This window comes from Pseudophryne corroboree, chromosome 4 (assembly GCF_028390025.1).
Source record: "Pseudophryne corroboree isolate aPseCor3 chromosome 4, aPseCor3.hap2, whole genome shotgun sequence".
Taxonomy (NCBI): domain Eukaryota; kingdom Metazoa; phylum Chordata; class Amphibia; order Anura; family Myobatrachidae; genus Pseudophryne; species Pseudophryne corroboree.
The window spans coordinates 398,484,749-398,512,306 of record NC_086447.1 but is presented as its reverse complement, the minus strand read 5'-3'; the positions used below and the strand labels follow the sequence as shown (position 1 = coordinate 398,512,306).

Below are 27,558 nucleotides of genomic sequence, written 5' to 3'. Positions count from 1 at the left end.
TATTTTTAGTCAGGGAATCCGACCAAGCCACCCCAGCTCTGCACATCCAGGCTGAGGCGATCGCTGGTCGCAGTATAACACCAGTATGTGTGTATATACTTTTTATGATATTTTCCAGCCTCCTGTCAGCTGGCTCCTTGAGGACGGCCCTATCTATAGACGGTACCGCCACTTGTTCTGATAAGCGTGTGAGCGCCTTATCCACCCTAAGGGGTGTTTCCCAACGCGCCCTAACTTCTGGCGGGAAAGGGTATACCGCCCATATTTTCTATCGGGGGGAACCCACGCATCATCACACACTTCATTTAATTTATCTGATTCAGGAAAAACTACGGTAGTTTTTTCACATCCCACATAATACCCTCTTTTGTGGTACTTGTAGTATCAGAAATATGTAACACCTCCTTCATTGCCCTTAACGTGTGGCCCTAATAAGGAATACGTTTGTTTATTCACCGTCGACACTGGATTCAGTGTCCCTGTCTGTGTCGACCGACTAAAGTAAACGGGCATTTTAAAACCCCTGACGGTGTTTTTGAGACGTCTGGACCGGTACTAATTGTTTTTCGGCCGTCTCATGTCGTCAACCGACCTTGCCGCGTGTTGACATTATCACGTAATTCCCTAAATAAGCCATCCATTCCGGTGTCGACTCCCTAGAGAGTGACATCACCATTACAGGCAATTGCTCCGCCTCCTCACCAACATCGTCCTCATACATGTCGACACACACGTACCGACACACAGCACACACACAGGGAATGCTCTGATAGAGGACAGGACCTACTAGCCCTTTGGAGAGACAGAGGGAGAGTTTGCCAGCACACACCAAAAACGCTATAATTATATAGGGACAATCTTATATAAGTGTTTTCCCTTATAGCATCTTTTTTATATATTTTTAACGCCAAATTAGTGCCCCCCCTCTCTGTTTTAACCCTGTTTCTGTAGTGCAGTGCATGGGAGAGCCTGGGAGCCTTCCCTCCAGCCTTTCTGTGAGGGAAAATGGCGCTGTGTGCTGAGGAGATAGGCCCCGCCCCTTTTTCGGCGGCCTCGTCTCCCGCTCTTAACGGATTCTGGCAGGGGTTAAATATCTCCATATAGCCCCCGGAGGCTATATGTGAGGTATTTTTAGCCAAAAATAGGTTTTCATTGCCTCCCAGGGCGCCCCCCTCCCAGCGCCCTGCACCCTCAGTGACTGCCGTGTGAAGTGTGCTGAGAGGAAATGGCGCACAGCTGCAGTGCTGTGCGCTACCTTAAGAAGACTGAGGAGTCTTCATGCCGCCGATTCTGGACCTTCTTCTTGTTTCAGCATCTGCAAGGGGGCCGGCGGCGAGGCTCCGGTGACCATCCAGGCTGTACCTGTGATCGTCCCTCTGGAGCTAATGTCCAGTAGCCAAAGAAGCCAATCCATCCTGCACGCAGGTGAGTTCACTTCTTCTCCCCTAAGTCCCTCGTTGCAGTGATCCTGTTGCCAGCAGGACTCACTGTAAAATAAAAAACCTAAGCTAAACTTTTCTAAGCAGCTCTTTAGGAGAGCCACCTAGATTGCACCCTTCTCGGCCGGGCACAAAAATCTAACTGAGGCTTGGAGGAGGGTCATAGGGGGAGGAGCCAGTGCACACCACCTGATCCTAAAGCTTTACTTTTTGTGCCCTGTCTCCTGCGGAGCCGCTATTCCCCATGGTCCTTTCAGGAACCCCAGCATCCACTAGGACGATAGAGAAATATGGTGTTTGTGCCCACTTTGCCAACCTGTATCATGCCCAAAACAGTGTTCAGCAAAGCAAAATGCCAAGCACATGTAAGTGACCACCCTCTGTTGATTTAAAGTGTAAAATTTGCAGCCCAGGTCTATTAGCCCTTGCAAAACATTCAGCTACTTAGTCAAATCAATAGTAAATGTGCCCACTTTGCTAGCCCATTTCATACCCAAAACCTTGTTGGGCCATGTAAAATACAAGTGGGTCAAATGTAAGTGACCACTGATTTCAGGTGTCAAATTTGTAGGCCAAGTCTATTTACCACTTCCAAAAATACAGCTACTTATTCAAAATTGTAGCTACAGTATGCCCACTTGCAAAACTACAGCTAGTCAAATCAATAGTAAAGTGCCCACTTTGCCAGCCTATTTCATGCCCAAAACAGCGTTGGGCCAGGTAAAGTACAAGTGGGTCATATGTAAGTGATCTCCCTCTGTTGGTGTCAAGTGCTAAATTTGTGGCCCTAGTCTAATCCAAGTTTAATCCTTGCAATACTAAAAAAAAAAAAATAATAAGTACATGTGCCCACTTTGCTACAATATTTCATGCCTAAAAGTTTGTTGGCACAGGCAAAAATACAATTTGTTCGTGTAAGGGATATGATTTTTGTTTAGACAATGTTAACCGTGTGATCCAACCTGATTTACTTGTTTTAATATAACAAGTTCCGAATAAAAAGCTGGAAAATGAATAAGTAGCGGTCCAAATAAGAAACTAACTTCAGCCTCACAGTTTACTTGTGGTAGTTATATAGATTGTAAGCTCCACTGGAGGAGGGACGGATGTGAATGACTAAATATTCTCTGGAAAGCGCTGCAGACTACGTATGCACTACTTAAATATTAATTATAATTTTTGGCCATTATATAAAAACTCAAAAGTTATAAAATCACTTTAATGATGTTTCCCTTGTTACTTTCACAAAGTTAATTTAACATGCAGAATATACCCAAACAGTTACAGGCATACCAAATGTGTACTTTATTGAAGGTTAGTTTAGCTCGAGCCACAATAAAACAGCGGTTTATTTTTTTACTTTAATAAAATAGAAGACTCATTCTAGCTATGAGATGCGTTATTTTACAGTATTGGGCACTCTGTAGGTGGTATTCAATTGTTATCGCAGGTCCCCACACCCATGCGCACCCGTCGGCAGCTATTCAATTGTTTCTGCCGATGGGCACGAGAAACTTCATTTCAACTCGCTACGCCCGGAGGTGGTGAGCTGAAATGCACAAAAAGTGCCCCATTTGGGTGCCCAAACGGGACTTTTCACGATCGCTCTAAACCAGACTGCTATGGGCGCGACCTGCATGATAACGGGGAACAATTGAAATCGGCACACAATCTCCTGTTACGTTAGATGGGAGATTGGGCGCTAAATATCAAATCGATAACCGCCCAATATGTCCTATAAAAGAACAGTCTAGTAAATACTCCCTCCACCTGGGAGAGAGCATGAAATAGCTTTGCATGCTGTATGAAAATACCAAATAGCAGGTGTGAATATGTATTCATACTCAGGCACAGGCGGCATCCTTTTAAATCTGAAGCATTTGATAATGATGAGGTATAAGACTTCTTATATAGAAGAAAAGATATTTAAATCAGTGTACATCTAATGAAAATTAAAAAGTATTACGTATAAGCATATCATGGGCATTGATAAACACCACCTATCAAGAACTTGGGCTGAGATGTAATGAAGTCAGAATTCAGCGGCCGTGCGGGATGCCGGTCGAACAGGGACATTTTTTTTTTTTTAAAGGGCAATCATACTGTATATGGCTAAACCATGCAGAGTTTGGCCACCCCTTTAAAAAAAAAAATCTGAATTCGGCCGGCATACCGCGCAGTCGCTGAACTTGGACTTCATTACATCTCGCCCTTAGTAGGATAATTGTCCTTGCCTTTAACAGTCTCAGTGCATTCATCGAAGCGTCTAGGTACCATAGCATTAAATGTATGTATGGATAAGCCCTTAATTTAACATAAAGTATATACCTGTGAAAGATAAAATTAAAAGTTGCCTATAACAACCAGGTTCTTGCTATCCTTTATCTAGAACAGTCTGTAAAATAAGTTAGTTCATTGGTTGCTATGGGCAACTTCACCATTTTTAAACATTTCCCCCTTAATGCTTATGAATCATGCAAAACACTTTAAAAGAAAGTGAAAGGCATGACAGGAAGTGTGTGTACATTTCTCTTCTTATGTTAATGCACATGTAACAGACCTTAATTTGCCCCATTACAGCTGTTGCATTGGGACCATTTGTAGACTTAATGCCAAGGCTATAGCATTCAGCAAAATCCATCATACATTTTGTGACAGGTGGTGTCTCACCTGGAATTAATCTTTTAGAGGTGACAACATTTTAAACATATGATTCTGAAACAAAAGCATAGTGACATATTTATGTGTGAAGTGGTGGTATATGACATTTAGCAGCAGTGGGCTTGTGTGTGGGGGGGGGAGGGGGGAGGAGGAGGATGATGATGATGATGATGGAGACACACAATACTGGATTCAAGAAAACTATCTTTACACCTCTCCCTTCTTTTTCAAGTGTTTTACATTCACCTTAGTACCGGGCACTGTACACGATTCCCTGCACATACATAAAAATGAGACAGACTTCTACATCAGACATTTTTATATATTAACATAAAGAAGGGAAACTGAAATGGAGCCATAAAGAACAAGTTGTGACACAAGAACCCATCATGCTCATGAAACATCTTCCAGATAGTCTGCCACATCGCTGAGGTGGGATATGGAGTTGTCCTGAGTGAAGTCCTCCAGCTTGTGGTCACTGCCAGTAAAGTCATCTGCAGATAGCTCCTCGTCCAGGTCCTCCCCAATGCTGCCCTCACTCCTATCCGAGCGCTGGCTGGTGCTATTGAAGTCATCCATGTAGTCCTCCTCATTGCCGGCTCCTGCCTCCTGCGGAGCCCCCTTCCCATAGGCGGTTATGTGCGCTACCCCTCTGTGCGAGTCATTAGGTTGCTGAGGGGCGCCTGGCAGGGAGCCCTGGCCGGACAGCACTGCCAGCGAGTGGCCGGAAAGGCTGCCAATGGATTTGCTGCCCTCCTCCTGCCAACCGTAAGTCTTAGCCAGCTTTGGGATGGGGTCATCGAAGAACGAGTCTCCCTCAATGTCCTCCTCAGGCTCCGCACGGGAGGGCTGGAGTCCGGCCTGGCCCTGCTCCGTCCGCAGCCCGTTGCTCGCAGCGTGGGTCTCGGTGAGGTGTGCGGGGCTCTCGCTCCTGCCGTCCAGCAGCCGGTCCTGGGCCGCAACTCGCAGGCGCCTGTACACGGCCAGGAAGCCCGGCCAGTCTATGGCATGCTCGGCGGCGGCATACCTGGCCAGCGTGTTCTCCGGGAGATGGGGGAAGAGCTCAGTTAGGAGCGCCCGCGCCTCCTCGCTATTCATGCCGCCATCTTTATCCCGGGCATACAGCTCAAACTTTGCCTGCGCCTCGGCCACGTCCGCGGGGGGCACCTCCTGGGGCACATACCGGGCCTTCTCTCCTGCGCTCAGCGCCGGCTCTCCCTGCTGCTGGTGGTGTCGGAGCAGCTCCAGGATGAGGGGACCCTTCCTCCCCGCCTCTGACAGCCCCAGCTCCCGGGCGGTGACAGCCCGCTCATCGGGTGTGCTGGGCAGGCCTGCCTCCGGCTGCAGCACGGCCATGGTGAAGTCCAGGTGGAAGTGCTGGAGGAAGTCCGTGACCAGGCCGGCGACTAGGCGGCCATCTCTGGTGCCGAGAAACTGCCGGAGGCTGTGGTTGACGAGCGATGGCTTGTTGTCCGCCCGCTCCTGCTCGTCCAGCGCCAGGAAGACCGAGGCCCGCAGCTCCGCCTTGATCTTGCTCAGCACGCCGTTACTCTCCAGGGTGTGGATGAGCAGGTCCCGCAGCTCGGTGTCCTCCTCCGCCGCCGACATCTCCAGCGGGCGCTAGTAACGTCTGCTAGGCTGCTGGGGCGATCGCCGAGACCATCGAGCGTGATGACTGATCTGTGTTCTAGCAGCGGCGTCCGGTGTCTGTAGGGTATCCTTGCTGTCAGTGTCGCTGCTGGGACGGGGCGGAGCATGTGACACCACGGAGGCGCCAAATTTCAGCGGCAACTACATACTTTACACAACGGGGATCTTCTCGGCTGTTAACATTCACTCGTCGCTAAGCAACGCGCAGCCCCGCCCCTCCAGGCATGGTGTGCCGCACCACGATGACGGTGAAGCCTTCGATCGATTTGGCTGCTCATTTGCTCTGGTCTTGTTATCTGTGTCTCTGCCCATCCCTCCCCGCGTTCCCCGGGCACCTGGCAACCGAGCAGCGCAGAGCGTGGTAACTAGGCACGGGACCCGGGCGCCGGAAGCAGGTGATGAGCCACCGGGTGTATGGGGCTGAAGAGATATGTATGTATGTATGTAGATGTTGGGCCGTAGTGATAGGGCGCCCAATAACCGTGCCCGGTACAGCCCCATACTATTATTCACATCAGCGGTATGTGAGGTGTAGCCAGTGCCCGGCCTGCGGGTGTGTACGCTGTGTATCACCCTTCTCATCCCTATACCCGCCCCTGTGTATCAGCCGCCCCATTGCTGCTAATGATGGGGAAGGATTTGGAGGGTTGTGCTGCCATTTCTCACCCTGTATATGCTAAGCTTGGAAACCGGCTAATATTCCTGTCCCCTGGCTGCTCATGTAGGGCTAGTGCTATTTAGGTTGTGTAAATGTAGGTTTCTAGTAACCTCCATCTTCTGAGTGTAAATGTATCTTTTTATTTGTTATGAGTGATCAGTGTACTGTACATAGCATACTGTACAATGCTTTCTGTGTCATATTAGGCTTTGTGTTAGGAATATCTTTCTCAAAATAAGTCTTCTGTCAGTTTTTAAGTAATGTGAAATATTTTTGTGTACAGTAGGTGTTCACATGATCCAGGGGTCCTGTAATCGGGTTTCCTGGGTGAATGCTATGCATCCTGTTACAGTGATTTGTGTAAAGTAGAGCATGGTGTTAAAAAAAAATTGATTGAAGCATTTATTTCAAACACTTAAAACCACTTAACTGGCATGGTCAGATTTCATGCAACTGCGCCATCCCATCCTGTCTCCCCGCTTTTGACGAGGCGATCCGTTCTGCAGATGTGCATAATATAATGTTTAAATATTTGAAAAAATACTTTTTTAACTTTATCAAATAAAATGTATTTAAAAAAACAATGTTGTTAATGCTTTTGAAGGGAAAAATCGTCAGTTAAGTGGTTTTTAAGGATACTGGAAGGAGAGGTGATGTCTGACCTGGCTGTGCATCTGTTTGTTATACAGTACTGTAGGTCAGCAGTCATTTGTGCTGGCTGGCTTGTTTCACTGGACACATTAAAGTGTTCACACAAGTATTTGTTCAGATTTTGGAAGACCGTAAATCAGACGTAAGATGATATAAGAATTATTTTTACAGTATGTAAATAGAATAACTTACTGGCAGATATAAAAGTCGTAAGCTGGGTACATACTAGGCGATTAATCGGGTGATATATTGCTCCGACCTAATTTGGAACAATATATCAGCCACATAGCTCAGTGTGTACTTGCGATCACACTCTCCCTCGGGTCATTGTCTGGGACGTCCTGTTGAGCGCGCTGCATGTTCAATGGGACGACACAAGGAACGATGGCATGTATTTTAAAAGCGGCTGCAAAGATACATCATGCTGAGTATGGACAGCGCAATGTTTTGTTCTGTCACTGGATACACGCATCGTTTAGTGTGTACCCAACATTAACCCTAAAGCTGGGCCTACATTATACAATTATCTGGCAATCTGGCAGACCATCTGTTCAATCTGGCTGGTTGGAATGAAAATCTTGTAATGTATGGGAGCAAATGACAATCGACCAACTAAGGGTTGACATGTTATTTGAAGCATGGCATATTTGTGACTATTGGTCTGGTGCTGAAGGGGTAAGGTAGCCTTCTGGGCAAGTAAGGTCAAATCAAGGTATAGTACTGCATCTTATATAGGGCCTAATTCAGAGGCGATTGCTGCTACAACAGTGATCGCACTCTGAAGCCCTTTACGTGGGCGCACTGCACATGCGCACCCAGTGAGATGCTTTTGACGGGCAGAGGCGGTCGCGGGGCGGGAGGGGGTGTGCCAACGACGTTAGAACAGCATTGAGGGGTCGCTGTCCGGACCGCTGCAGGGGTGGGCCACGGTGGCTGCGTGACCTTACACGTAGCCGCTGCGACCCCAAACAAGGCGGGTAGCTGCCTGCCAGCGCAGCTAGGCTGTACAGGCAGGGAGCTACTACTGGGTGCGAGAGCATTGCCACCATGCGATGCTTTCGCACCTGTGCTGGGGGGGGGGGGCAGGTCCTGGCATGTGGGGCGGACTAGCCCAGTGCTGGGCGTCCCCCCGCATGTCAGAGACTCTGATTGTAGTTGTGCTATTTTTAGCCCATCTGCGATCAGGTCTGAATCACCCCCTAGTGTAACTAGAAGTTTAGTTGCTGGTGGTTTCAGGTCACATGTCATTATGTCTTTCATACATGGGAGTGCCTGCATTTTGTTACTACTAAACAGACGCATTGTTTTTATACTTAAATAGAACATTACTTTTAAAGCACTCTATTGGTGCATGTAATTTTATGACCCAAGCACAAGCCTACCAAATCATGGATGGTAAACCTGTTGAGTTGTGGCACAGTTGTTTAGTATCCATGATCATAGGTGTGCGCAGGGGGGGGGGGGGGGGGTGCCTGGTGCACACAGGCACCCCCTAATGACTGGCACCCCGATCTCACATGCCTGATGCAGCGATAGCCGAGCAGGCTGATTACTGTCCCCTCTGCGCTGCACCCTGTCAGGACTGCATTACTGACCGGACGCCTGGGTTAATCAAGGGCGCCACTGCCACCGGCTTTCAAACTCCCTGCTCCACCTCCATGTACAAAAACAGCGTGATGTGATGTGATTACATCATGCTGCTCGCACGCCCACCCGCCACATGCCCACCTCTCTCCTTCTATGCTGTGCCGACGCCAGCCACTGATGAGGATCAGCATGCAGCCAGTGTTCCTCTTAGGAAGACAAATTCAATACTGGCAGGCGGTCGGTAGCAACATTGACACGTCACTCGTTTTTCCAGCAGCAGCAGTACTAGTCTGCGACTGTCAGTGTCAGCGAGTGACTGACTTGTAAATAAGCTGCTGCAGCTTGCAGGGGAAAAAGAGGGGGAGCCAGACCAGGCTGAGTAGGAGCAGTGTAATTGCAGTGAGTGCCATCAGGGGTGTTTGTTTGGTGCACATAACAACATCTGACAATGTATCTGCTTTGTTAGGATTGGTACAAGGGTGGATATTTTATATTGCATTGGCCATCAATAGATGGCGCTAGACACGGCCAAAAAGCGGTGCTAGACACACCCCTCCGACGGTGCACCCCCTAATAAAATGTGCTGCACACGCCTATGTCCATGATATAAAACTGAAGGTGTAACTTCATTTCCTGCTAAAATGACACCTGAGCTAACTGATGGGTATCTAGAGGATGGATTGGGGCAGATATCTGTCACACTTTGTTTGCCTTCAGCTAAATAAACTGACCTTACCATGGCAACTGCTTTACGGCCATCTCCAGCCAATGTCCCCTACAGCTAGGGCATACAAATCTGTCATTGTTTATCCACCTGGAGAGCATTGATCTGCCAGTGTATGCACTTTTCTCATTGTCAACCTATTACATGTGTGTTTGCTACATGTTAGGCATAACTTCTCAGTTTGGCATTTGCTACAACAGATAAAATAGATACAACAATAATTTCTCAATTTCTTTGTGTTATGAGAAATCTGTATTCTGTATTATTTCTAAAACACGCTTTCAGATTGCTGTTTCATTTCAACAGATTGGAAATACTGAAGTGTTCTGTGCTAACGCCCTGAACATATGTTTCCAACCAAAATATTTTTGCAATGAATGTGAACCTTCCCAAGAATCATCCATGACTATACTATTTTCAGAACTCATCTGAATTTGCTGAAGTGTAAGGTTAAGGGGCTTATTTATTAACATGATTTTTACAAAAATAATGTGAAAAGGGGTGTTTTCACATTATTTAAGTATCACTCAAATGTATTAAAGGGCATTTGGAGCAGTTTTCATGAAAAACTGCTCCAAACCCTTTAATTGTCATTTTTTTTTAGTAACCCACATCGCATTCCCCATACTTATAATGAGAAATGCAATGTGGCCGAATTTACAAAAAAAAAAAAAATGTAAAAAATATATCGCCGTGAGTCCTGTGATAATTTCGCCAGCTCAGGTTGGCGAATTCACAGGGCAGAACTGCAATATGCTGCTTTTGCCCAGCTTTCTCTGCCCCCTGGCAGAGAAAGTTGTGCAGGACCCGGCTCCAGTGATCAGCTATGTGTGTCCGATGGACACACAAGCTGATCAGTATTAAAAAAAAACCATACTTACCAGTCCAGGGAGCCGGTGTCTGCTGCTCCGGTGAGCACTGCCAGGCGACGGGTCCCCCATATGCTGCGCTGTGACCCCGGTGCAGTCAAGTGATGCTGCAAAGCACCAGCGCACTTTACAGCACCGGGGGTCACAGCACAGAAGAAGGACCCTGCGCCTGGCAGCCTTCTGAAGCATCAGACATCGGCTCCTGGACTGGTAAGTAAAAAATCCGGGGGTGGGGGGGTATGCAGCACTGGGGTAGTAGTGATGGGGGGGGATTTCAGCGGCAGTAGCGACAAGCGGCAGTGCATGCACAGCAGGACATCGGGGTATTTTATTAATGAAAAATACCGTGATGATGCTGCGGAGATGCATTGCAGGGACAAAGTTTGCCCGCAAGCTCTGTCACTGCATGCGATAATTGATACATCTATGCAATGTACTCAGTTATCGCAGTGGAGTCTGGTCGAGTTTATCACCTATCATCCGCATGACCAGATGCGGCTGGTGATAAATAGACCTCTAGTGTTTTTTGCATTTGGTTCATAAAATAGTAAAGGCACATTGGTTATGTGCTTATTTTTAACTCATTTTGTTATAAATATTGCTTTTTATGTCTTTGCCACACTCACAGCCGCACATCTGTATTAAGTTTATCTTATCCTAAATATCCTGTAGACCTTAAAACCATGCTACATCTGAAAGCTTTGTATGTAAGGGTCGAGTATCGGGACCTTGAGCATTCCTGATATGGTGGGAGTAGAAACGGTGAGGGAATGGCTGCAAAGTCACTTCCCCACCATGTCTGTGATTGGCCACGGACTCCAGTGATGTTATGAAGCCAGCCACGTCATGACGTCACTACAGGGCTGAAATATTCCTGTTTTTGAAATATTTTGGTTACGTACATCCGGACAACGGATACCCAACTTGTACTGTGCTATAGTCAACATAATTATATTAGCTGATTTTAGGTACATTAAAATAAGTATTTTACATATTTATTTTTAGTAGCATTTCATTTGAAAAGCGATGCAATGTACTGTACCCTAAATTTAGCCCGTGCTGACATATCCTATTAAAGAAAACAATATATTTTTAATTAATAGCTGCTTTATTTGGAACAGTACATTTCTTTTGCAAAGAATACTTGTTTTGTATGCTTATACACCAATGTCTAATAGGATACCTGGTTTAAATATTTTTCTTCTAATGCCTGACTATAAGTCCTTTCCCTTGATAATGGGGCCTGAAATTTTTTCTAGCAAATACAATTAAATATCATAATTCATGAGTAAATATGCTATTATATAAAGTAAATGCCGAATAACATTCCATATTTATTGATGGTGCATAGAAACCGACAACTCATTAACAATATTCTGTCAATAGTGGAATAATAGCACAGAACTAATGTGATGACATTATTATGTTACCATCTATTTAACTGAGACTTTTGATAGACCATCTAGTCAACTGGGAGTTTACTGTTCTGTTTGGCCATTTGGGAAATGCATAACTCTAGTGTTTACACTTGTAGTTGACAACACTCTCCTCCTTTCCCAGGGCTGTCAGGAACTGGGGTAATTCACACTTCTTTATGTGGTCTTCATGCTCACCTGTTCGGATTGCAATACATCTGCACCATGTTCTCTGGTTACTTGCTTTAATATGAAGCCAGTCCTCCATCTGTAGTGCTAAGTCATGTTGATATGCATGTGCACTTTTGTGTTCACAGACAGGGTGTGGTGTTTTATACCAATTTCTATTTTAAAGCCCAAAAAATCACCAGTATATCTATAGTATCTAAAAGAGCCCATTGCAGCAGACATACAGTTGAACTATAGCTTAACAATCCCATATATGTAAGGTATTTTCAATTTAGGGAGAGCTTAGTTTGAATAATACAGAAATCTTCAGGGGAAAGAGCTAATCATTTACTTCAAGGAGAGCCGTTCAACCCACTTCATGTTGATAGTGTAGAAATGTAATAAGTTATAAATTTGGAAAACAAAACTATAGACACAATTTTCCTTCTGCTTTCACTCTGCTGCAACTAAAATGTAAATAGAGTAGCATCTTTTTATCCATTTCATACCTTCAAGATCAAAAATGAGTCAGGCAGAGAGCCCCCCCAACACTAAATTTGTGCTGGGATATATATGGGTATATGCAATTCCGGGCGAATTGCGGCTTTTTTTTTGCCCGTTTTTTAATTCGACACAATTCGACCGTCGAATTCCGGCCGGCAGGTGCCGGAATTCGACATATTCAATAAAAAACGGATTTGACAGTCCCGCTGTCGAAAAACGGACCAATTGACGGATAAGTTCGTCCTGAATTCAACTTTTCCGACGGCGCAAAAATGGTTAAAAAACACAGAAAAAAATTGCGTGGGGTCCCCCCTCCTAAGCATAACCAGCCTCAGGCTCTTTGAGCCGGTCCTGGTTGTAAAAATACGGGGGGGGAAATGGACTGGGGATCCCCCGTATTTTTAGAACCAGCACCGAGCTCTGCGTCCGGTCCTGGTGCAAAAAATACGGGGGACAAAAAGCGTAGGGGTCCCCTGTATTTTTTGAACCAGCACCGGGCTCCACTAGCTGGGGAGATAATGTCACAGCCGGGGGACACTTTTATACCGGTCCCTGCAGCCGTGGCATTAAATACCCAACTAGTCACCCCTGGCCGGGGTACCCTGGAGGAGTGGGGACCCCTTAAATCAAGGGGTCCCCCCCTCCAGCCACCCAAGGGCCAGGGGTGAAGCCAGAGGCTGCCCCCCCCCCCCATCCAAGGGCTGCGGATGGGGGGCTGATAGCCATGTGTAAAAATAAAAGAATATTGTTTTTTTGCAGAACTACAAGTCCCAGCAAGCCTCCCCCGCAAGCTGGTACTTGGAGAACCACAAGTACCAGCATGCGGGGGGAAACGGGCCCGCTGGTACCTGTAGTTCTTCTGCAATAAAAAAATACCCAAATAAAAACAGGACACGCACACCTTGAAAGTAAAACTTTATTACATACATGCCGACACACACATACTTACCTATGCTGACACGCTGACTCTGGCCACGTCTCCGTCTGTCGACGTCTCCAAGTAGAATCCGGGGTACCTGAAAATAAAATTATACTCCCCTAGATCCAGTGTCCTGTTATTATTTGTAATCCATGTACTTGGCAAAAAAAAAAAAACCGCATACCCGGACCACGGACTGAAAGGGGTCCCATGTTTACACATGGGACCCCTTTCCCCGAATGCTGAGACCCCCTGGGACTCCTGTTACAGAGGGTCCCTTCAGGCAATCAGGGAGCGCCACGTCGTGGCACTCTCCTGATTGCCTATGCGCGTCTGAGGTGGCAGACAGCGCATCGCACAGCCCCTCCATTATATTCAATGGTGGGAACTTTGCGGTCAGCGGTGAGGTTACTCGCGGTCAGTGGCTGACCGCGGGTAACCTCACCGCTGACCGCAAAGTTCCCACCATTGAATATAATGGAGGGGCTGTGCGATGCGCTGTCTGCCAGCTCAGACGCGCATAGGCAATCAGGAGAGTGCCACGACGTGGCGCTCCCTGATTGCCTGAAGGGACCCTCTGTGACAGGAGTCACAGGGGGTCTCAGCATTCGCACATGGGACCCCTTTCAGTCCGTGGTCCGGGTATGCGGTTTGTTTTTTTGCCAAGTACGTGGATTACAAAAACAGGATAGGAAACACTGGATTTAGGTGAGTATAATTTTATTTTCAGGTACCCCGGATTCTACATGGAGAAGTGGACAGAGGTCGGCGTGTGAACATAGGTAAGTATGTGTGTGTCGGCATGTGCGTAATAAAGTTGTACTCTCACGGTGTGCGTGTCCTGTTTTTATTTGGGTATTTTTTTTGCAGAAGAACTACAGGTACCAGCGGGTCCATTCCCCCCCCCCCCCCCCCCCGCATGCTGGTACTTGTGGTTCTCCAAGTACCAGCTTGCGGGGGAGGCTTGCTGGGACTTGTAGTTCTGCAAAAAACAATATTCTTTCATTTTTACACATGGCTATCAGCCCCCCATCCGCAGCCCTTGGATGGGGGGGACAGCCTCGGGCTTCACCCCTGGCCCTTGGGTGGCTGGAGGGGGGGGGGACCCCTTGATTTAAGGGGTCCCCACTCCTGCAGGGTACCCCTGCCAGGGGTGACTAGTTGGGTATTTAATGCCACGGCCGCAGGGACCGGTATAAAAGTGTCCCCCGGCTGTGGGATTATCTCCCCAGCTAGTGGAGCCCGGTGCTGGTTCAATAAATACGGGGGACCCCTACGCTTTTTGTCCCCCGTATTTTTTGCACCAGGACCGGACGCAGAGCCCGGTGCTGGTTCTAAAAATACGGGGGATCCCCAGTCTATTTTCACCCTCGTATTTTTACAACCAGGACCGGCTCAAAGAGCCCGAGGCTGGTTATGCTTAGGAGGGGGGGACCCCACGCATTTTTTTTTCAGAATTTTAACCCATTCCCACCCTTTCCCACTGAAAACCATGCTCTCTCAATTTTAGTCAGTTAAAAAAAATATTATTTTAAAAAATATATAAATAATAGGTGAAAATCCTAATAGACAAACCAAGTACCTAATCCCTTCTAATATAAATAGATATGCTATTAGCAATAAAAAAAAACACAAAAAAAAAGGTTTTCAATTTTTTTTTTATTAGATTCCGCCAGCGAAGTGAGGCGGAATGAAATTGACGAATTTACTGTCGAAAAGCACTGTTGTCGAATCAACATTTTTCAATTGAATATACTTTTGTCGAAAAGCTGCATTTTTACCATTGCAGACATGTCGAATTTGTGAACTGTCGAATTTCAAAAAGTCAAATCTGAAAAGTCAGTTTTTTTTGTCGAAAAGTACTGTATTGCATGGTCGAAATTTTTTTTTTTGTCGAAAATGCCCCGTTTTTTCGACATTTTCAGCAATTCGACCGCAATTGCATATACCCCATAGCCTCACAACAGCTGGAGATCCGCAGTTCAGCCTGGCCTGCTATGTGTTCAAACTACACACAGGTGGGGCCCTGCTCGTTAACTGAACGCATGTCCTATTTAGGGATGCTTATATTCATATTTCTGTGGCTGCTCAGAAATGAAACTTTCTGAGTTTCTGAATTTGGGAACATCACTTCCAGTTAACTTGTCTAGCAACTTCTCCAGGAACACTTACAAAGGTACTAGTGACATTGATAGCAGAATGAAGACTACCGGGCCAGTTTGTGGCTATTTTTTAACATCATCCTCATGTTGAAAAATCAGAACAGCCAGTAAAATCAAGAATATCAGAAGTGGTAAGTTTTCTGCAGAAATCTTGCTGTACAATCAGAATACCAGCTCCTTCTTTCTCAGCAGACACAGGAGCTGATGCAGAGCGTCTCCCATGTCCATACTGCAGATGGATCTTGTGTTATTTTTAGCACTCTGAATGATCCATAGCTGAGTGCACACATCTATGAGGGATTCTGTCCTACACATCTCAGTCGCATCTGCACTTCCAGCTAAATGGGTGTCATTGGATAGTAGTGGGACATTTGTATGAAGGCTCAGTTTGGCGTAGGGGTGTAGATGGAGTTGTATGCTAAGTGGTGAATTCTCAGAGACCTGTCTGATATCGGACTTAACTCTTGCACAAAGAGGTTGGAAAAAGTGTGCACTGATCATGGTAAAAGCTATGAAACAAAGTGTATGGATGGGTTGGTGCAGTCCGGTCACAAAGATGTATATAACTCTGCATATGGATAAATATAATTTAGGGGTAAATTTACTAAAGCTTCTAAAAAAGGAAAAGTGGTGATGTTGCCCATATCAGCCATTTAGATTCTCCACCCAGAATGGGTGCAGCCCAGAAAAAAAGTCCTGTAATGCGTGTGGATGAGAGATGCAGATCTTGTGCAGAGCAGTCTGGTTGGGAGATATTTTGAGAAAAGCAAAGAGATGTATGTTGGTATAGTTGGGTAATAGCCTTGCATGTAAGTAAAAGTATTTTATATTAAATACTGTAGAATACAGGTAACCAATGGAGGGACTGACAAAGTAGAGAAGCAGCAGGTGACGAATGTTTAGCGACAGAGCTCAGCCTCGCAGCCGCATTCAGTGGAATGTAGGCAGAGAGTCTGCATTGGGGTAGACCAGTAAGGAGACAATTGCAATAATCAGTGCGGGAGATGGTGAGTGCATTGATTGGAGATTTTGCAGTGTCTTTTGTAAGATATGCTTGTATGTTTTTGTTCTTTTTAGAAATGTGTGACATGATTTGGAGACACTAAATATGGGTCACAAAGGACAGTTCACAAGTGAGGATGACACCTAAGCAGCGAGCTTGTGATGTTAGTTGTCAATTTATCAACAGTGATAGAGATAACAGGTTGGCAATGAATTTGGCCGGTGGAAATATTATTATTTCGGTTTTGCAAATATTAAGTTTCAAAGGAGAAAGGGGAGAAAGTGGCGAGACAAACCGCACTAGATCGCTCCCGTCTATGAAGAAAACCTCCCAAGAGAGGAGGTATATTTCAAAAGGAGACTGATTCAAAAATTATTATTATACCCAACTACCAAAACATTTATTACAGGAAAATAACCCTAGATAAATTTTATTTTGTTGGTGGTGCTCCCCAGAGTCAGAGATACATTTTATAGAAAAAGAAAAGAAGACTCTATTTTGGGGTATAGAAAAAGAAAAGAAGACTCTAGAGTCTTCTTTTCTTTTTCTATAAAATATTAAGTTTCCAAAGGAATAGGAATCACAATACCGAATTAAGGTCCAAAGTATGGTTAGATGTAGAAAAAGGTCAGGGTCGTTAGCACAGGGTTAAGTTCCAGGTACGCAAGCAGGAAAATTGGCAAACAAGCCTGACTTGGTACATAGGTAGACAAACAGTAACTCCATTAGCCGCACAGTCATACAAGAAAGATGGTCATAAGTGCAAGAAATACTAAGCACTAACTTCTGCTCAAGTGGTGGAAACTTTCTAAGCAAAGGAGACCTCTGTAACAGACATTTGCAAGGCTACAGGATGGACATCCAACCATACCTTACACTGCCATTATCAGTTGGATATGGTATCATCTACTCTCAGTTTAGGAGACATGTTCTCCCCACATCAATTAAATCCATGTTTGAATATGCAAGTTTTTTTTATATTGTATCTTATCGCCTTTCCTATAATAATGCTTGTGAGCATCTGTTAAAAAGGGCTGCAATGGAGTAAACTTACACACAACAATAATTTCTGCACAGCAACCCAGGTTTCCCACCCATGCTGCTTCAGTGTGTTGTGTGGTGTTCATGCTGTATGTAATACTCTGTTCCAGGCCAACATTCCCATCCTTTTTTTCTTTTTATCCATTTTTGACATGAACAGCCCCTTCTCTGTGGGTAGCAGCAGGTCATTCATAGCCAGATTAAGGGGGGGGGGGGGGGGTGCAGGGCATACTGTACCCCAGGCCCCTCTGTGTCAGGGGCCCCCCCGGCCAAAGCACACTGATATCACTAACTTTCCCTCTTAATGAGAGAGCCAGAATCCGAGCAGGACAATATGAGCTACAGATGGAGCTTTTTGACCAGAGGAGAGATAGGAGGGTGGAGAGATCTGTAGCAGGGATCCCAGCTTCTGCTCCTCCCCGTCTGGGTGTCTAAGTCCTGTGTAAACTGTTATGCAACTAAACCAATTGGGTCTAGAGATAGAGAAACACACAGAGAGTCCTCTTGAGTCCTGTCCCAGTGTGTAAGTAGTACAGAGGCTGCTGTTATTCTTGCTTGTGACAAGATAAATTATTTTATTTTTCTATATGTATTTTAAGGTTGTTTAAGTTGTCTTTGTTCCACTACAAGAAAATTTTATAAGATAGTTGACTTTCAATTAGATGGAGATACTGTATAAACAGTACTCGGGCATTATTAAACTATTAGTTTAAAATTAATATACACTATTGGTTTCAATTTAATATACACAATCTATATCTCTTACCGTGACCCAGTCCAGGAGTGACAAAATGCTCTCTACCTGGACTTCCTTCTTAATTTATGATTGCAAACATCTGTGTTGAACTACCTTTCTTATAAATTGAATAGTTCAAAACAGATGACATCAATCATATATTAAGTGGGAAGTCTAGGTAGAGAGCGTTTTGTCCCTCCTGGAATTGGACATGTTGGGAGGTATGCACAATCTAATATACATCCCCCACCTTCCACCGGGGCCCCGCTGTCTTAAGTGCCCCGGGCACCCCCAAGGCTTAATCCAGCCCTGAGGTCATTACAGATAAATTGATAGATAACCTTAAATTAGTAACTGAGCTGATTTCTTAAGGCTGGTTCTATTGTGTTTATTACATTTGCAATCTTTCTTGCCTTGTGCCAGATCCCTCTGTATCTTAATAGGAGATGTCCCTTAGGCTCCAAGCTTTGTATGATCTTATTGGATCATGCTTGCTTCCATTAGTATAAGTATCATATATCTGTATTTTGACATTTTAAGGTTTTTTTCTCTTAACTTTGGTAGGGTTTTTATTTTTTGCCTTTTAAAACGGGCTTCCTGGTTTCTCATCACACCCTGACTTTTAATACAGCAAGACATGTTAATTAGTATGACTGTTTCTGTATTATTAGCCTGTATAAAAGCCATTGATTTCAGTATTCTTAATATTCCACGTTGTGTGTCCAACACCTTGAAATCATTCATATGATTTATTTTGTTTTTAATTGGGTAATAGGAATGTGTTTTGGGTGGAAAAAACACTTTCCTTGGAAACTACACATCGTTTAGTCGATTGTGTTTTGTACTACATTGGGTTAACTGTCCTCTGAGACATGAGCTAAGAAATTCTTTCCACAGTAATTGTTTGGCTTACAGTGCACACTTTGATTAAGTACATTTCTTTGATTTGAGTCAACTGCCTTGTATTTATATCCCTTTATTTCTAGGCTTCTTGTTGCTGTAATAAATGTTCTGTAGCACCTGACGAATGTTGGTTTACTGGCTGTACATGAACTTCTACTTCTGCACCAATACAGTATTCCAAACATAAAAAAAACTATAAAGAAGCATGTGAAATTAGAAGAAACATTTGCTGTGTTGTGTTCAATTATAAACAACAGCACAGACTGTGTAATGGTTAGCATTTCTGCTTCACAGCACTAAGGTCTTGGATTTGGTTGCCACCATGACCCTGATGGGCCCTTCACACTGGCAGATCCGACGGCGGATAAGGGCGACCCGGCGGCGGGGGGGAAGGGAAGTTTCTTCACTCCACCAGGCACCATAGCAACGCATGCTAATATGTACAATCTCGTCCATATTGGCCTGCATGTATAAGCGATGGGGCACAAACGATGAACGAGCGCGGGGCCGTGCATCGTTAATCGTTGGTGCCTACACACAGCACGATATGAACGAGTTCTCATTCATTAATGCAGGTTATCTGCCAGTGTTCATACTGTGCATATTATTTGCCAGTGTTTAGGGCCCTTAACTGTGGGGAGATTGTATATTCTCACCGTGCCTGTGTGGGCAGTCTGGTTTGCTCCCACAATCTATGAATATACTTGTAGGTTAATTGGTTCAAAACAAAAATGAACCTTAATGTGCATGTGGTAGGGAATATAGATTGTGAGCTCTACTGATGTGAATGGCTAGATACTCTGTAAAACACTGCAGAATGTGTGATTGCTATATAACTAACTGGTAATAAAGATGCAAAACAGGCAAGGCACTCTGAACTCTTTGCTTGAGTTTGTAATTCAACCATTTTAGAAGCATTTGGTGCCCAGTGGCTATGGACACTAAGTGATGGATGCAGCAATTCACTGCAGAATACAGAAATATAGTACATGGGGCCTAATTCAGATCTAATGACTGCTGTGCATTTTCGTGCAGCGGGCGGCCAGATTAGAACTGCGCATGTGTATGAGCCGCAATGCGCTGGCGTGTCGGACGGCTACACCGGGCATCGGCGGTCAGCGATGGGATGGTGCAAAGGATCCATTCGCACGGGCGTTCGCAAGGTGATTGACAGGAAGAGGCTGTTTGTGGGTGGCAACTGAGTGTTTTCAGGGATTGTCCGCATTGTTTTCTAGCTTTTCTAAATGGCGCTTTCCCATGCATGGCTCAGAACATAGCCTTTGATCACTACCATGCTGTTCCACATCTTGCTGCCACATATTGGAGCCTACTTTCATTTGTTATTCATAACATCCAGGACAGGACTCTGATACTGTCTTGTTTTGGTTTTGTTTGTCCTAGGTAGCCCTGCATAGATGACAGCATGTCTATTTCATCTCGCAGGTGTGATGTGAGCTTTAATAGTCATTGATTAAGGGCCCCATACACTACTGCGACATGTCCGTCTGACATGTCGCAGGCGATCACCCCGGCAGCGTCCTGGGCGGCAGGATCGCCCAAGATACATCATATGTTGTCCTTTTGCATACGATATAGCTTGGGCGATCCCAGCCATGCCTGCGGGGTCCGACATATCACAAGTGCAGCATGTTCAATCTGGATGATCCGATCCGATGCTCACGGGATCAGAAACTCCTCCAAAATGCCCGATTTCACCCAATATATCTGTCCGAATGCCCAAAATCGGGCATTATCGTTCTAGTATATGGGGCCCTTTACTTTTTACTCAACCAAGATGTTTTATGTCCTATTTTCAAGCTAATTATATCTAAGAGCTTTGTTACTCAAAATTAAGCTTACACTGTTAACCCTTACCATATACATATAAAAACGAATATCTTTTCAATTTTAACTTTGTTTTGTTTTGTTTAGGGTCTTGTGTTATGTTTGTCTTGTCTAAATTGTAAACTGTACAATCTTCTGTGTAATGTTTTCAGGCTGAGCAAAGCAGATTTCCTTGAGCACAGACCCCAGCAGACCAGCAGAATGTTGGAGGAGGACATGGAGGTGGCTATTAAGGTGGTGGTGGTTGGAAATGGTGCAGTTGGGAAATCTAGCATGATTCAGAGATACTGCAAGGGGATCTTTACGAAGGATTACAAGAAAACTATTGGAGTGGACTTCCTGGAAAGGCAAATTGAGTATGTGTTTATCATTTTGTGTCTGTACTTCTAGCCTGTGGTTTAGAGATTGCTTTGGGACTTTTGTGCATCATCCACAATATAGTGGGTTGAATAAATTGGTACATGGTGCACAATTTTTTTTTTTGAAAGGGGGTGTCACAGTTTAGCTTAATATAGCTGCTCTGGGGCTGTGTAAAATAAGCCTATCCCGGTTCGCTCAGCACACATCTCTCCCACATCGGCCAGTGAGTACTGGCCTTAAAAGGGAAAATATTAAGTTAATTAGTGTTATCTTTGCATATAAAAAGCTCCAAAACAGAAATGTGGCAAGTGTTTTGTTCCAGCACTAGAGCCACTGTGCATAGCTGTGTTATCGCACCATATGAGGTGTGGCTATTAAATAACGAGACTGATGCTATAATTTATGTTTAATTATATGAAGTACATTTTAACTCCGTTCCCCTTCTATGTACTTCCCTTCTGCATTCACACACTGCTGCATTCTTATTTTCCATTGGTCACAGCAGTGCTGTAGCTCATTACCTGTCATCTGTCTCAACAGCTCCGTCGTTTTATTTTCTACTTCAGTAATAGGTTCCCTTGAGTACAGATTTTACTTTAGGGAAAAGAAAGAAGTCACATGGTGTTAAGTCTAGCGAGAATGGTGGGTGTGCTAGCCCTGCAATCTGTTTCTCAGCCAAAAACTGCTTCACCGAGAGAGCTGTGTGGACTGGTGCATTGCCCTAAAGGAGGACAAACTATTTTTCCACAACTCTGGCCTCTTACTTGTGATTCTTTCCTGCAAAGTTTCTAGCACATTTTTGTAGCAATGTCGATACACTATGGCGCCTTCTGGATCAGGGCCAGATTAACAATGGGGCTGATGGAGCTACAGCTCCAGGCCTCCACATAAAAATAGGCTCATCAGCATGATGATGACCAGCCATCAGCCGGCAACATGGTTGGCCATAAATCAAAAGAGTTAAAATTGCATTTCTATTTCCCACACAAAATGATGCAATTTTTGTACTTTTCTATATTTATAGAGACATTGGGGCTTATAGTGTATGGTGTGCACTTGCTTACATGGCATTAGCCTCACCTCCTCCGCTTCTCATAATAGGCCCTTGAACATTTTCAGGCCCATTAGGCTCTTAATCCGGCCCTGGTTCTGGTACCCAGTCTGCTAAAATAACACTCTTGATATCAAAGAAAACAATTTAACATGGTTTTGGATTTGCTTTGACGTGCTTTCTTCATTCTTAGTGATTATGGTGTATTACAGCGCATGGGCTGATGTTTTGTCTCAGGATCATACTGGAAGATCCAGATTTCATCACAAGTTAGAAGAAGTTTGTCTAAAAAATGAAAATTCACTTGAATTTGTTTCATAATGTCTGTATAAATTCGCTTTCGATTTTCTTTCTTTCCTGGAACCATCTTAGCACAAACTTTTGTCATGCCTAAGATCTTGATGCAAAACTTGCCAAAAGGTGCGTACACATGGTGCAATATGCACTTAACTTTCCTTACGATTTTGACTATATAGTCAAAATTGTAAGGAAAGTTAGTACATATTGCACCGCGTGTACAAAGCTTGCTATGCCGATGCGCGTTCCCGCGGGATCGGCATCGCAAGAATAAATAGACTATGCAGGCAGTCCAACATTAACTATATCGGCGGGGCCGGAGACGAATAGTCAGTGTCGGGCTGCGCGGTGCTTCGCGCCGTGTGTACACAGCATAACAGTTTCTTTGTTGATGTTTACCATTTCTGCTATCAGAGTAGACTGTTAATTTTCTCAATTTTTTCTACATTTTTGTTATTGTTGTGCAGTGCCTTCCGGGACGTTCATTTTTTTTAATTTATTTTTTATTAACTCTACATTTTAAGTTAACACGTTGATCTACTTTTGAACTAAAGCATTTTTACGATGCACTGGAAAAACATAACTTCTTTGAACGCTGTGTGACAGCAAACTGTGCGAGAGGGGTGAAACTTGCAAAACCGTTTTCGAATAGCCCAGAGTTAATGTTCCCCCACTTCATTTGAACTCACATGATTTTTTACAAGTACGGTCTATTTATATAATAGCCACACCTCTTATGTTCTTAATGTAACACCTAGCGTTATCAAGAAAAATATGTCTCCTGTTAGAGATCTAAAACACTGTGAAAAGATTCATGCACAATTGTACTCTTTCTATATATTATTTTATTTTTCTAGATATTTAAATTGTTTGCTCTTACTAATTTTTGAAAATATACCGTATTTGCCGGCGTATAAGACGACTGGGCATATAAGACGACCCCCAACATTTCCACTCAAAATATAGAGTTTGTTATATACTCGCCGTATAAGACTACCCCCTTCCACACACCAAATAAAACGTAAAAGAACATCAGATTTGTGACATACTGTATATTATGACCTGATAAGAGATTTGGATAGGGAGTATTTATCAAGGTATGCATAAGAAGGGGGCGAGGAGAAAGTTGTAAAATGTATAAAAGTATACCCCTGTGTGCATTTAGTGTTACCGGTTTCACATGAGTGCCATTAGTATTAGTATTAGTGCCATTACAGTACCTGTCATTGTCGCCATTGTACGGCCACAACGCGACTGCAGCGCCTCCGACCAGTCCCTGCATCTCCCTGTAATTGGCACTAGTGACCCGCCGCGGCCGCACTGGATATCGCGCGATACTGGATGGTGAGTAGAATGAGGTGGGCGGGCATCGGGAGGCCACTATGGGCACCGGGCGAGTATCGGAAGGCCACTATGGCAGCTATGTCTATCCCAACTGAAGTGCACCCGGCGTATAAGACGACCCCCCCACTTGGAGGCATGTTTTTCAGGGCAAAAAAGTAGTCTTATACGCCAGCAAATACTGTAATCACTCCTATGAAGTACCATTGATCTGAAATTGGAATGACTCTAAGCTGCAGTTGTGTACGAGCTGCTAGTCTATTGATGCTATATTTTATTGTGGTGACACTCGATATACCGGCCGTCAGGGTACAGACAAGCAGGGGTGTATCTAGGAGTCCGAGCGCCCCTGGCAAAGTAAGGGGCTGGCGGGGCCCCCCACCACCACCAAAACACACACACACACACACACACACACACACACACACACACACACACACGGAATAAGATGTGAGTATTGGAAATGGGGCATGGTCTTGTGGGGGAAGGGCGTGGACACAATAGTACTTCCAATTCAAATTATGCCACACAGTAGTGACCCTCATTCACATTACACCGCACAGTAGTGTCTCGTATTCACGTTACACCATCCCTCCCCCCTAACCCACCTTTCCCACAGCCTGAGCGTAACCCGCCCCCCCCCTTCCCCAAAGCCTCTTCAGTGGTGCCTAACACTAACCCACCCTTCCTAATCTCCCTCCCTGCAGCCTAACCCTAGCCCTCCCACGTGGCTTGCCAGTGGAGTCTTTGGCACCAACTCGATCCAGATTTTGGCACTCTGCATCGCTATCTATGTTGGGATGCCAGCATCAGCATTCCGAGCAGTTTCGGGATGCTGGCGTCAGCTTTCCGACCGCCGGGATGCCAAACGCCGGCATCTTGACTGCATCCTGAATGAAATGCTAATGAGCTGCTGTGAGATGAGCCTCAAATGGACCCAGCCATTAACCAAACACCATTAGTTGGATGGTAGAAGTGCTTCCAGGGTGCCATCGCTTCCAAGATAAAATGATCAATTATACAATTAACAGATATACATTTCATTGAACCTGGCCTTGAAATAGGTAAGATATGTATTTTCTTTATTACACGCAACAAGTTAAAGTTTTCGCTTACTTGCTACTTACTTACATCTAACATGCATGAAAATCGTGTAGTTTTCCAGGTACTACAGTCCCTTCTCCCAAACACTGACACTTTTTTATTATCTTCAACAACAAATAGATCTATAGCACTGTGCTATATAACAATTGCTGTGTACCTGGTGACAGTCTGTTACTGCCGGCGCGGCGCCGGTGTCCGTCAGCACCACACTGCACTAGTGATCAGACTAGTGCCCAGCAGCACCGCACTTGTAATCAGACTCACAAATAAACTACAGTTACCAGCAGCCCTTGCTGCCGGGAGCTCCCAGCAGCAAGGGCTGCTGGGAGCTGTAGTTTATTTTGAGTCTGATTACAAGTGCGGTGCTACCCGACACCAGCGCCGCTCCAGCAGTAACAGACTCTCACCAGGTACAGTCTGACAGTACTGCTTTTCTATCCTTTGGCCGCGGGTGGCACAGCCAGGCGGCGCCCCCTCCTTGCCTGGCGCCCCTGGCGAGTGCCATCCTGGCCAATAGGTAGATACACCCCTGCAGACAAGTATTCCACGACACCCCTGGAGGGAGAATAAATAGTGCCTGCAGTGTGGCGAGTGTTTTGCGCTCACCCCGCTGCCGGAATTCCAGCTGTTGGGATCTCGGCGCTGGTATCCCGACAGCCGGCAACTCGTAGTACACCCATTCTTCCATTGTACAATGTAGCCAAAATTAGATGGCACTTGTAATAAGAATCATCCCTATAGAAAGTGACCAGTCTATCCACACAAGCTTTTATTGCAAATGCTACATGCACTAATGTCATCTATTCATGGACCGTTAATGGTTTGTGAATACTGTACATGTATTGTAGGGTGGTTCTGTGTAACTCAGTGCTCCCTAATTTTATATAGATAATCACCTAACTGAAAAAAAAATATCTGTCTGTCAAGTTCACCCTTTCATAAAGTATGTCTCCCTGTCTCCATGTGTGATAAATGAATCTATAGCCCTTTCTAAACTTGTTCACCACAACATGCTTTACCCATTGATATCCAGGTGAGCTACTCACTGTATTCTGCCACAGCAATATTACTCTTCAGTAGATAGAAACATAGAGGGCCTAATTCAGATCTGATCGCAGCAGCAAATTTGTTAGCTAATGGGCAAAACCATGTGCAGTGCAGTGTAAAAACAAAGCAGCCAGTATTTACCCTGCACAGAAACAATATAACCCACCCAAATGTAACTCTCTCTGCACATGTTATATCTGCTTCCCCTGCAGTGCACATGGTTTTGCCCATTAGCTAACAAATTTGCTGCTGCAATCAGGTCTGAATTAGGCCCAGAGTTTGGCAGCAGATTAGAACCTCTTGGACTATCTAGTCTTCCCTTCCAGAAGTGTATACATAGCACAAGATGTACACTGATGACTGCAATTTACTTATGCTGTATGAGGATACATACTGATGCAAAAGCACTGTTATACCCCTTTTCCACTAAAGTCGCATGTCTGACACTGGATTTGGAACATGGTTCCAAGCCAGGTCAGACCCGAGACATGACCCCTTTACCACTGCGGCGCAACCTGGGAATATCCCAGGTCGACGCCGTTTAGCAGTGTCTTTTGGCTGGCACTTGGAGATGACGTCTTCACCAAGCGCCCGGAAAACTGGCAGGTCGGGACCCTCGGGGCATGGCCGGTCCCGTTAGGCCACGCCCCCAATTCGATGCTGCCCACCTAAGTACATGTACACTTGTTATACAGTTGGCGGACAATAAAACAAGAGTGCACAACTCCGGAATGTCAGTAGGTTTTGCACTGAAGATGTAGCTTCGTTTTAGTTGTGCTGTGTTGCTGCTGCACTGGGTTGATGCGGTGTAGCTCATATGCAGATGCGCGTACCTGGACATTATTGGAACCATACACCTCTCTGACAATATAAAACACATTTCCACTCCCTAAACTTTGTGCTGCTCAGGAAGACCACCCTCCTGGCAGCATCACATGGTGAATGGTACAGTTCAGTTTCCTTGTGTTGGACCTATAGAGGTATTACATGCTCAAGAAAAAATAAATTTTATTTCTTTACATTAAAATTTTGTTGGAGCCTAGAAAACATACAACGTGACTTGTCATAGCTGCCATCGTAAATAATGAGCTGTACATTTGATTCTGTAAAGACATTAAAAAGGTATATCTGGCTTCAGTGCAAGTATCTGATATGTTTGATTCTGCTTTAAACATGCAGATTGTTGGCTTGATCCCATATTGTCATTTAAATGCTGTACATGTCATCTCTCTAAATATATCATACATCCATAGCTTAAACACCTACTCCCCCTAATAAATAAGGGCATTTTCCTGTCTGTTCACAACAGTTTACAATTCAGGTCCTCACACTAGATTTATATATTTCTTTTCATTTTGTTTTTATTGTTTTTTTTCCAAAAGGTGGGTTATTTTGTTGTAGTAGTTGTTGTTGTTATTATTAT

General features: G+C 44.8%; 2 protein-coding genes across 4 annotated transcripts in view; one reads left to right on the top strand and one right to left on the bottom strand.

The window, feature by feature from the left end:
- Nucleotides 1-4,401: 4,401 nt before the first annotated feature.
- Nucleotides 4,402-5,708, bottom strand: CEP43 (centrosomal protein 43). Its single transcript, XM_063916735.1, has one exon. The coding sequence runs from the start codon at nucleotides 5,706-5,708 to the stop codon at nucleotides 4,494-4,496; it is 1,215 nt and encodes a 404-aa protein (XP_063772805.1). The 3' UTR covers nucleotides 4,402-4,493.
- Nucleotides 5,709-6,060: 352 nt separating this feature from the next.
- The window catches only part of RAB23 (RAB23, member RAS oncogene family), a 95,215-nt gene continuing 73,717 nt past the window's right edge, over nucleotides 6,061-27,558 (top strand). Inside the window, exons 1-2 of one of the 3 annotated variants that reach the window (XM_063916738.1) lie at nucleotides 6,061-6,145; nucleotides 21,088-21,291. In XM_063916738.1, coding sequence (XP_063772808.1) covers nucleotides 21,137-21,291 — 155 coding nt within the window. In that variant the 5' untranslated portion in view covers nucleotides 6,061-6,145; nucleotides 21,088-21,136. Of the gene's footprint in view, nucleotides 6,187-21,087; nucleotides 21,292-27,558 lie in introns of all 3 variants that reach the window. The other 2 variants (XM_063916737.1, XM_063916736.1) reach the window with 2 other exon arrangements.